This window comes from Ambystoma mexicanum, chromosome 11 (assembly GCF_040938575.1).
Source record: "Ambystoma mexicanum isolate Mex_15411 chromosome 11, UKY_AmexF1_1, whole genome shotgun sequence".
Taxonomy (NCBI): domain Eukaryota; kingdom Metazoa; phylum Chordata; class Amphibia; order Caudata; family Ambystomatidae; genus Ambystoma; species Ambystoma mexicanum.
Window position 1 is genome coordinate 154,651,837 of NC_090934.1, and position 12,027 is coordinate 154,663,863.

The 12,027-nt window shown below is 47.6% G+C and overlaps 1 protein-coding gene across 1 annotated transcript in view; it reads right to left on the reverse strand.

The window, feature by feature from the left end:
• Window positions 1-883: 883 nt before the first annotated feature.
• AKIRIN1 (akirin 1) overlaps window positions 884-12,027 on the reverse strand; it is a 216,174-nt gene continuing 205,030 nt past the window's right edge. Inside the window, exon 5 of the mRNA XM_069622678.1 lies at window positions 884-2,543. Within this exon, the coding sequence (XP_069478779.1) occupies window positions 2,533-2,543 (11 nt within the window). The 3' untranslated portion in view covers window positions 884-2,532. The remainder of the gene's footprint in view (window positions 2,544-12,027) is intronic.

Sequence of the window (12,027 nt, forward strand, 5' to 3'; positions counted from 1 at the left end):
AATCCTATGAACCTTGCCTTTTCTACAGCTGTGCCTTGTCTGACTGAAGAAACCAGACCTAGATAGGAACGGACAGCTAAAGCAAAGTATTACAAGTCTTAAGGAGTGCTTACCTGCTTTTGTCGGTTTTCATTCCTACAACATAACATTGCGTTACTAGAAAAGTGGTTTTACCTACCTTTGTATTGCATTCATCAACCTTATAATTCTTTACACTGGTTTACTCACCTGAATTCCTGCAATGGTTTTCTCTTGCATTTACTAGCTTTAAAATAGTATGTACCAATAAGCCTGGCGGCTCTGTTACCCTACCAAACTATTGAGTGGTGCAGGTCTATACTTGACGTTGGAGCACTGTATACCAAGGGAACAATTTTATAAAGTCCTACCACAGGTGGTGTTTAGAAAAACTCCCTAACAGCCCAACTCAACTTCCACTGCTCTGCCAAGTTCTTCCTGAACATGAAGGTGCATTTGGCAATTGCCGACAGGCCGCAGTGCGACCAAAGCAGCATGTCAGGAAATTGCCCACATTAAAAGTGGGCAATACGGATTAATCATTGAGCCTTTGGGATGGAGGCTGAAGACCTTCCTCTTTCCAAACACTTAAGTGGATGAATATTTGGGAGATTATTTTGACAATCAGCTTGCTGGGGGTGATCTGGGACTCATGAATGCCCAAGATGGAGACTGATTGGCATAGACACTATGGTCAAAGGTAAGCTAGAAAAGGACAAAAGTAAAAATAAACACACCTTGAAGGGCTATTGAAGCAAATTGGGAAGTATACTGTTTGGGTGGTAAGTGATGAGAGGAAAACCCATTTAATCCAGACAAATGGCCCAGGTAAATGCATTTAAATGTAGAATACACAACTGCCAGAACAAATTTAGAACTGGAGTACTTTATTAGTTTGCAACTAAGAATAGTAACTATTGAAAGACTGTACAAAGAATGGGTTTGCGGTTTTTGGTTCAGTTCAGTCAAAAACATTCACTATAGGCATCCGATAAGCTTAGTTTTAGACCTTCACTTCATACTTACATGCCATCTTGGTCACAAACAGTATTAACCCAAAACGGCCACTTAAGTGGGCATGTTGCCAAAGGAAATCAAATTTAATAAAATCAAAATTATAATAACTGGTTCACTTTATTCAAACTAAATACATATTTGCCCTTTAATATGTCATTTCTAATATATCATTTAATAAATGAAACAAGGCTATGTAAAAGATGGTCCTTGAGAAACGTAAAAAATGTTTGCGTACATAAACCCCCCTGGCCCCCCCCAAAAAAAAAAAAAAAAAATGATATACTTTAAAGCAAATGTACATAAATCCGTGCAATTTACCACAACGGTTTAACTGCAAAAGTGAAAAAGCCTTTGATAACATTGGACGATTTGAGTCAGTCAACTTAAAACACATTTAATACTTAAAAAAATGAATTCAGACAAAACAGCCATCAAGGTTAACAGATTTGACAAACTATGGCTCAAGGCATCTCTCAAATACATGTTTTAACACATCACCCAAGTGGTTTACTCATGGATGTTTAATAGGAAAGATTAGATTTCCCCAAAATTAAAGGCAGAGTATAACATTCTTGACATCTATTGATGACTTTTCTTCATGTTGGAATATCTGAATTAACCCCTAGCTTCTGTGTCGGGCATAAACTAGATAATTCAATGTTCTGAATGATAAACTCTTTCAGAGCATAGCATTACCAGGCCAACTAATTAACCTTACTTAAGCAGTCACAAGGAATCCTGGGTGAACAAGACTAATAGTCACGGCCAAGCGTTTCCCCTTTTGTAAAAAAAAGGCACCAATATATCCAGCCAAGAAGTAACAGTATTTTGCGTGAACTGCAAAGATCTGAAATACATCATAACAAAACTGATGGGGTTAACATGTATGCTTGCTTTTAAACAGTTAACGTGCTTAAACAAAAGAAACGAGGTAAAGTTTCATATTTATTACAATTGTCTATACATTAGTATGCTGTGCCTAAAAAAAAGGGTTCTATATATATTGAAGAAACATGAAACTTGTGGCCATTTTTCAGAATCCAATACAAATCATTGTTCGCTCCATTTTGTACCTACACATGACCTGCGGGGTCCAACTCCCCGGACTTAATGTTGCTAAACATAATTGTAGTGCATCAAATATCGGAACTAGGACCCTCAAAAATGATTCGCCAAAGTTACAAGTTTAACAAAAAAGAAATAACTTTTCTGGACTTGTATCACAAAAAAGGTAACGTTCCATTTGTTTCTGCTGCGGAGAAAGCTTCCTCTGGTTCGAGATACATGACAGGGTAAAGTCACTGAGCAAGCAGAAAATGAAAGTGTTTGTGCCAACTGGATAACGAAGGATTCTTCAGAGTGAAAACAAACCAGCAATGGCATTGTCCCAAGATGTAAAGGTTGAATAAAAACGTGGCACCAAACGGGTTACAAAAAATGTACAGCAGCTATTGTCTTGAGGTCCAAAGCTGGTAACCCAGGTATCTACAGGAAACTTCAGGATACATCTGCAGAAAGAAATTAATAATCTTTAAACTGCTTAAACTTGCTAGTTTAAAAAAGCGAGACAAATGAATAGGCTTCAGATTTTAGTAACTTTTTCAGCTTCCTCGATATGGCGTCACCCCCATCTGCAGGAAGCCACAGTATGCTTAAACCTCTGTGCTTGCAAAGACCCAGCTGAACACATCCCTTCCCGTTGCCCTACTTTGTGGTTTCACAGGCCTGTTGCATTTTACGGAATGCATTTGGGGACGCGGGGGTGTGAGGAGTGCATCCTTGCCTTCAGTGAATATCTTGGGCTTACTTCAATAGCCTAACACTGGCGTAGCAGGCGTCCATGCAGCTTACGTGGTGCGGGGGCCCGTCACCCCATGTTCAGGTGGGGACTGGGATGGGGCAGACTGCAGCTTGGGAAGGAATCCCCTACTGCCCCCGAGCAGATCCAGGAAGTTGTGCTTATGTGGAGGTACTGACAGCGCCAGCTTGGACAGGTTTTAATCATTACTGGCATTATGCAGAAAGCAAATAGGAGTATGTTCTTATGTGGCAATACGGGCATACATTTGGTGAAACCCAGCATGGCAATGTATGGGCACAACAATTTTTAATACTGGCATCTAATCTGGAGAAAAGCATAAAAAACGCACTGGGAAGTTCTCCTGTACACTGCTGATGACTTAAATCAATTGGATTTTTTCGTGAGTTACCTACAAAACCGATTGAAAAGGGTCTGGCTTTTTATCAAATAGTTCACATAAAGGCTGCTGTAGAATGTAGAATTTTAACCCATTATTCAAGCCATTCTCAGGGGGTCGGGAATCACCCCCTCAAACCCACTTTTGTTGGTTCAAACTTATGTTCTGATGCACTCATACTTGTAGCAAATATTTACAAGCCTCGAAATAAATTCAGCCACCCACCACGGTGACTGGTACGGTGCCAATCATCGGCCCCTTGTTACTAGGCTAGGTGAACTATGTAAGCTTTATTTAAAACCACTTCCATCTTTCACCTAACTGTGTGCATGGCGCTGCAGCAGCAAGATCATGGTCATTACACACGCGTGGTGGTCAGGTAGGCCTCGAGTGTGGCCAGTCTCATGCTTTGTCAAACAGCTTGAAGGGCTTTCAGCATGGATTGATGGAGGGTTGCCCAAATGATTACGCCGCTGTGACCTATCCCAGTTCAATCAGGGAGAAGCAATAGTACGAGCATCCAACGCTTAACTTCCCTTGTGGGAAATTCTGCCTTCACCAGGGAAGAATGCCCCTGAAGCCAGCCAAACTCACAATCACATTTATTTGTTTGCTTCTTAGGTGCTTATACAATATACTGTTTCAAAGCAGCCACAGGGCAGGGAGAAAGCAACACATTACAATGCAATATTTAAGCGTAGAGGGGGAAGATTGAGAGGATGCAACAAATGACTTACCTGCAACTATTATTCTCCAGCATGGGTCTGGCATGGATTCACATGCTCATGAATAAAGAATACATTGCAGTACAACATTATACAACCCCAGAAGGTGGCAAGGCTCAACAGAAGCAATTAACACTTAACCCTGGAACAGACTCACCTCAAGGACCAGATTGCATACACTGCCTGGCCAACTCTGGACTCCTCCCTGGAATCCCTGTCAAAGCAGTAGACCTTCATGAAGGTATGGGTGGCCCTCCACGTTGCATCCCTTCAAATGTCGAGCTGGGGATCACCAGAAAGGAACGCAGTCGTCGCAGCAATGGCTCTTGTGGAGTAGGCTCTCAGACAGCACAGCAGACGAAGGTTAGCCAGCCAATGACAGTGCACGATGCAGCCGGAGAGTCATCTTGAGACGAGGCTTTTCCATGATTCACAGGTCCAAAGTTAAAACATTTGAGAAGTCATCCAAAAACGTAGAACTTGAAGACCCAAGCAACATCCAGAGAAAGCAGGGTCCTCTCCGCCTGCAAAGGTTTTGGGAAGAAAACAGGCAACACCAGAGGCTCGTTGAGGTGGAATTCCGATGGTAACTTGGGGTGCGTACCCAACCCCACCCTCAATTTGTGGCAAGTCAGATACGGCTGCTTGCAAGACAGGGCCTGGATCGATATCACTCGTCAGGCTGAAGTGATGGCGACAAGGAACACGTTCTTCCACGAAAAGAAATAGTGTGGGGCCTGATGCATAGGTTCGAAGGGTGGCCCCCATGAGTCTCGTCAGTACGACACCTTCACCTATGTGAAAGATCACAAAATCACCTTGACAAATCCGTGGGACCACAATGAGGATCTCCCCGGGGATATGGTGTAGCGTGAGCTAGCTGCCAGGTGTACGATGGATGCATGAGCCGGACCAGCTTTCGGCAAGGAAAGTATGGAAGAATCTGTGGGGCTGTGACAGCCAAATCTTCTGCAACCAGCACTACGCAGGGAAACGCTTCCGCTTATGGCTGTAGCACTTTAGTGTCGACGATGCCCCGATTTTGGCGAGGACTTCCGTGCAGTCCGCTGGCAGCTCATAACCTCCAAACTAAATCTGCAGGAGCCATGACTTCAGGTTCAGAGATCCTGAGTCGTGATTGCACCTGTCTGGTGAGCAGATCCGCCAGTACCGGCAACTTGACTGAAGGTGACACTCACTGGCTAAGTAGGCCAGGATACCGTCTCTGCCTTGGCCACACCAGGTCGATGAGTATCATTTTGCAGCAACACTGTTAATCACACATAGGAGAGGAAGCAGAGAAAAATCATACAGAAACAGCCCTCCTCAAGGGAAGGAGAATGGATCCCCCATGCTCCTTGGTTGGCGGAATCTGCTGGCAAACTTCTGGCACTTTGTTTGCTGCCGTGGCAAACAGATCAATGGGAGGTCAGCCCCATTTAATGAACAAACAGTCCAAACAGTTCCTACTCCTAGCAGGAGTGCACTTCCCTGCTAAGGGAGTTGGCGATTGTGTTCTTGACACCTACCAGGTGGAATGGGACAAGGAACATTCCCCTGTCCAATGGCCAAATGCCACAAATCTTGAGTGTCGGGGAGAATTCTCAGAAATGTGTTAATTCCCTTCCACCTTAGAGACCACCAGCTCGTGGGGGTCGTCCTGGGGATCTGGTGAAGCAGGAGACAGCCGCCAGATGAACCTTGATGGAAGCGTGGGCCAGCCCCGACTTGGCCAACGACAGCAAATATGGAAGCACCCGAGGAGCCTTGATTTTCAGCGTGTCGATCTTCTGAAAAACGACAAACGGCAAATCTCTTCCACTTAAGTCTGTAGCATTTCAGAGAAGACTATACTTTGGCAAGACCTCCTTTCCAGTCTGCCGGGAGATCGTAGCCACCGAATTATAACACTGCAGGAGCCAGGCCTTCAGGTTCAGAGAGCCTGGGTCGTGGTGAAGAATGGCACCTCCTCTGGCGAGAAGATCCGGGACCAATGGCAGCTTGCCTGGAGGGGGACGCCGACATGCCGATAAGGTCCAGGTACTATATCTTGGCCAAGCTGGTCCAACGAGGATCGTTCTGTACCAGGACGTCCAAGTTGAAGAAGAAACGGCGGAACGCATACAAAACAGGCCATCCTAAGGGAATGAGCATGCGTCCCACGTGCTCCCCGGCTGGGGAAACCTGCTGGCGAACCTATGGCACTTGGTTTTCGTCACAGCAAACCAATCAATTTTGGGATTGCCCCATCTGCAGAACAGGTGGTTCACTTGGTCCTGCCGAAGCTCCCACTCGTGGCAAGAGCATATATCCCTGCAGTAAGCAACGGTGTTTGCTCCTGCCAGATGAAATGGAATGAGGAACATTCCAGGGCGACAGCCCAGTGCCAAAGGTCCTGTGCCTCTTTGGAGAGCGCTGGGGATGTGGTGCCACCCTGCTTCCTGATGTAAAACATTGTGGTGGTATTGTCCATGAAGCCCTGCACCACCTTGCCCCCTGAGGGACAGAAGGACATGAGGGCCCAATACACTACCCGAAGCGCCAGCACGTTGATGTGCAACGAGTTCTCCGGCAGCCACGGCCTCTGTCGTAAAGACTTCCGGTGTGAGCTCGCCATCCTTCCAGGGAGGCATCTGTCGAGAGTCTCCCGATGTGGTGGGGTCTGGAAATCCGTGCCTCAGGACAGATTAGCGCACACCCCAGTACCTTACCGCTCGACAGAGGCCCTCGTCGAGCGTGATCTTGTCCCGGAAGCTTTGCGACACTTGTATCCAACGGCTGCCGAGAAACGCTTCTAGTGGACGCATCCGTAGCCTGCAGAGTCATATGAGAGATGCATGAATAATAGAGGAGCAATATCACTGCCAGATACACACCTGATCCACACATCGGGTGTAGGTAGACTACTCAACAGGTAATATTAATTCTTCAGTCCGAAGGGAAGGGCCTTGAATTGGTAATGCTTCCTTTGAACGACGAAGCGCAGAAACTCGGTGTCCCTTGTGAATTGGAATGTGGAAGTACGCATCATCCAAGTCCAGCAATGACAAAGTCTCCCTCTTCGAGCTGTCCGAGCACGTGCCCATACCGAACTTCTGGGACTTGATGCATTTATTCAGTTGTCGGAGGTCGAGGATGGGCCTCCAGCCACCGGTCTGTTTCACGAGGAAGTACCTTGAGCACACTCAGCCGCTTTGGGACGAGCTCTATCGCGCCTTTCTTTAGCATCGCCCGCAACTCCAGCAGCAGCTGAGGGACATGGTTTTGCTGCTGGAGCACCAGTGGTATTAGGGGACACTTCTGTTGAAATTCCAGGGTGTGTCAGTGGGCGAGAGCATCAATCATCCAATGGTTGGTGGAGATTGTCTTACACATGATGACCAAGTTCGCCAGCCACCTCCCAACGGTGTGCATGGGTGGGGGCCCGATGCTACAGCCGGTTCAATCTTGCTTGGATGTCGGAGGGCCGCCCTGGGGTCCCTGGTGACGACAGTCCTCCGAAAGCTTGAAAGGCCCCTGTTGGTTTCCTGGGCCGAGGAGCAGGAGGGCTGCTGATAGAAAGGAGTTCCTGCCGAAACCTTTGGAAGATCTTTGGTACTTTCCTCCTGAGGGCTGAAAGTATGGGCGTTGCTGTTTGAGTGCCCAAAGCACTTGACGGCCTATAGAGACTCATTTACGGCTTTTCCGAAGCGGTTGTCCCAAAGGGCATGTCCAGAACCCTCGTCTGAACGTCCAGACGAGTTAGTGGCCTTTAGCCAGCCACAAAGGTGGCAGATGCTGTTGCCCATCTGACGGAAACCCGCATCTGTGATGTCCGTGGCCACCGTGATGGAGTGGTCCGATGCCACCTTACCTTCTTGCAGAATTTCCAACGCTTCGGACCTCTTTGTCAGGGAGGAAGTACAGGATTGGAGCGATATTGAACTATAGCTCTCGGTCATAGCGTGCTGCAAGGGCGTTGGTGGCCTTGATGGTAGTGGGCGCAGAGTAGATAACCCGTCATCCCATGGCATCTCATTTCTCCCCTTGCTGTCCGGAGGGGTGGATGCTGCTGAGGAAGAAGCGCACAACGACTTCTTGGCCGCTGCCAGAGTCTGGCGATGGTTGGGCCTGCAAGCACTTGGGCACAGAGTAGGGCACCCTGTACTTCAAGGCGATCCCTCTTCGCCGGAGGCGTAGAAGGGTTCTTCACGAGGGGCAAGCCTTCATCCCAAATGTCATCCAAGAGTGGGACCGAGAGGATGGTCTGACTTGCGGCGTTGGTACAGAAGCCCTGGGGTGAGCTGGAAGAGTTCTGAAGCTCTTGCGAGCATGGAGTGAAGCATGAAGAGACTAGAGACCCCCCCCCCCACCATTGTCTGTGCCAGTCATCGGGTCTGGGTCCGCCTCATCCCTCGGGCAGGGGGAAGTGGTGAGGGTGGCATGGAGGCGAAGGGTGTCTTCCTCTTCTTGGCCGGTGGTTCCTCCGTCACCGGAGGATCAGTCATCACCACGGGCAGAAGACTGCCACAACGGTGCTTCCGGGGGCAGTGGAAAAGCAGCGCTTAGCCTTCTGTTGGACTCCCGCGAGAGGGGCGCCCTCCAAGGTCTTAGCCCGCTCAGCTTACTTGGAGCCGGGAGAGGCATGCTTCTGGGTCCCACCCAGAGCAGGGGCCTTGGCCTGTAGCCACTTTCAGCCGCTTATGTCGATCCTTCAGTGTGCGGGGGTCCATCTCCTGGAAAAACACACAATCATCCTCCTTGTGTGTCGGGTACAGGCAGTAAAGGCACTGGGCATGTCAGAGAAGGCATTCTGTAAGCCGCTGTCGGAGCCAAGCTTCAATGGGGACGAATCCTCCTCCTCCAACATGGTCCACGCGGCGCAGGTCTGAAGAATCTTCTGCAAGCCTCCATGAAGAAACGCGACGAAATACAGCCTTGAGGGGGGCTGAACCCATTAAACGGGTGCCCGTTAATCAGAAGGTGGATCGATGGAGCACAAGGCTCGACTGTCCGTAAAATAGAGTAAACTTCCAAAAAGCAAAAAAACAGTAAAAAGCTTGAGAACTAAACACGACTCCCAACACTTGAACGTGCAGTAAAAATCTGAAGATGGCTGCCAGAGGTGGGGGCTTAGGCAGAGGGCAGTCATTGGCTGGGGCAGTACAACCTGGAGCTCAGCGATTGTTGTTAGGAGAAAGGCAGTTTAGAAATGAAACAAATTGCTTTCTTCTTTACAGAGGATTCCCAGCCCGACAACGGGGAATATTCATGAGCATGTGAATCATGCCAGACCCCATGCTAGAGAAGTATTGTTCTACTTGTGTGTTCCTTGACTGTTTCACTGTGTGCTAATTGTAGACCGCTTATAAGCTCACCACCTCTTGACACTTAGCCTACACCACTCACCGCGCTACCTACTCACCGCGCTACCTTGAACTGGTTTGGCTACAGCTCCGAGTTGCCCCTTTCACAATACTAGGTTGGCCTAAACATCTGAACACCAGGCCACAGTATAGAAAATCAGTCTCAACTGGTCTGCCCTGTCGAGTGGGTTACTTTCTTTACCAATTACTGTAGACATGCAAAGTTGGTTTGTTAGCAAGTTAGTGTTTTCTTCAAACCAGATATTGAAGTCTGCTAGCATGCTCAAGTGGTCATTTTATGGCGATGTTGGTGATTGCTTCTAGGAATATGTCTGAAGGGAGGGGTTTATGTCTGGTCTGTAGCTAGGTACATTCTTCATTTCTACCAAATATTCTACACCTTCCAGACCACCCCCTGTTAGGCAGAGTTTGTATGCAGTACCCTTTGGGTGCACTACACAACACTGACTACAGGTATAGGCAACCTAACCTTTGGTATAAGCTTGCACAAGTTTTGGTAGCGTGTTGAGCAGCCAGGCGTACCTCAAGAGGTGTCAATGTGAGCTGTAGGGGAGTTCGAGATTCACAGTGAAAAGTATTCAAATACACAAGGTTTATTGAATGCATTGTCAATTGGAATAAACCTTCAAAAGGGAGCAAGTAACACATACACTTCAATACTGTACACTTAGTTTCTAATTCAGTAAAGACCCTTTTGGGATGGGCCACAGATACAACCTACACCCTCAAGTGACTTCAATAGCTAGGGTGCTGGGGACACCAATCTTACTGTTTGAATTTAGAATACAGTTAGAAGTTGGTAAAAGGAAAAGATTACTATAACAAGAGACCACAAATATTCTTAAGCAGGCAAATACCTTTGGATCCTCTAAGAAGTCTTTCAGTACAACAGGCTAAGCCAAAGTAAATGGGCCAAAGTCTTATATAGGATGAAGCACTTCTGGTAGTTAAGTAGAAAAGTCTTTGCACAATGTTTTAGAAGTATTTGAAGAGAAGAATCAAATGTAGGGCCACAAGCTGATTACTTACGAGTAGTAGAAGCAAGAGGTTAAGTTCTCAGACAGTACCTTTCTATTGAAGAAAAAGTGCAGCAGATTACTTCTGTTCCTGGGCCTCAATCTTGGGGACAAGAGGGAGGACTTCTGGGGACTCCTGCACTGCAATGGGATGTTCACAGCTTGCAAGCGGCAATCTTCAAATCAGTTGAGTGGATCTAGGTCACCTGGCCTAAGCCCTGCCATCCTGGTACCTGCCTGCTGCTCTTCACCATTTAGCAAGCCCCGCCCACCTGGTACCTTCCTTCACCATCACGGTCTTGTGGCCAATGCCGGATTTGACTTTTATGGACTACATTCATTCACGGTGCGTCACTCTCAACTCTCATGCTGGACTTCCTTTGCATCTTGTACTCATGGTGGCCCTGAATCATGCTGTTCCCATCTTCAACTTGTATCCTGGTTTGCAACATTGTGTTACTACTGACTTCTGCAATTGTATTTGCTCTCCACTCTTGCTTCTCCACTCTTTAACTGCTTACTCTTTTCTCTCGTCCTTTCCCTTCTCCCTTTTCCCATCTCCTCCCCTTACTTTCTTCTATGCACTTTATCAGAATTGTCCCTGGACCCAATATGATAGCAACCTCTTCTGATTCCTCCATCCTCCCATTACTGTTTTTTCCTCCCCACCACCCCTTCAGCACTATCTGAAATGTCATCAGGCCTAGTATGATAGTCGCTTGTTTTGTTCCTCCCCTCCCTTTCGGCACCCCTCTCCCTCACCTTTTGTTTTTCTCTGGCTCTACCAGAAATGTAGTCAGGCCTAGTACGGTAGTCGCCCGTCTGTTTCCATTTCCTTCCCAATCTCCCCCTACCTTCCTTATCTATGTCTTAGCTCTTGCACTATCTGAAATGTCATCAGGCCGAGTACGATAGTTAATTTCACATCCTTACTGTTCATGGCCTGTAAGAATGTGGCTGTATTTTCCCTTGTTCCCTCCCTTGCAGCGCTTTGAAACACATGGTGTATAGGCTCTATATAAACAAACAATCATATCAGTTGCTGTTCATGGTTTTAGCTCCTCGCCTCTACCGCAAATAGCAACACTGCGGCTCCTGGCAGTAGAGATGGACTTTCCTCGCTTCTGGGGTCCTGCACTCTGTTGAGGGGGGCTCACTCTCGGTCAGTCCTGCTCTCTGGAAGTCTGGAGGATCTTCCTGGAGCTCCAAGCGAGCTTAAAAGTAATTCACACAATCTGGTGTTCCTCCTCCCTGGCTATACGGTTTCCAGCACCAACTCTGGAAATTCAACCAGCTCCGAAATGGATGTCCAGGTGGCTTACTGAGTGGATTGGTCCCACCAACTCAAGGGGAGAAGTTGCCCTTGCAGGGGCTTATCTGTCGATACGAATTTGGAGTTTCAGCACAGCAGCAGGGCTTCACCAGGCAAACCAACGGTCCAGGAGTTGCAGCAGGAGTACTCTTAAAGTAGTTCTTCGGTTCCTTCGTCCAGTGGTCGACTGCCTTCCAAGCAAAAGCCTCGCCTTTTATTGAGTTCTCTCCCATTCATTCCAGCCTAGATGTCAGCCAGCAGGGTGGCTGTCCTTGCCGGACAGTCAGCCAGCCAGCCAATCACGCCAGAGTGCATTTGGGTCTCCTAGGAGACTAAGCAGTGAGTTTCGGGCACCTCCCTCGCTTCCTGCCTACC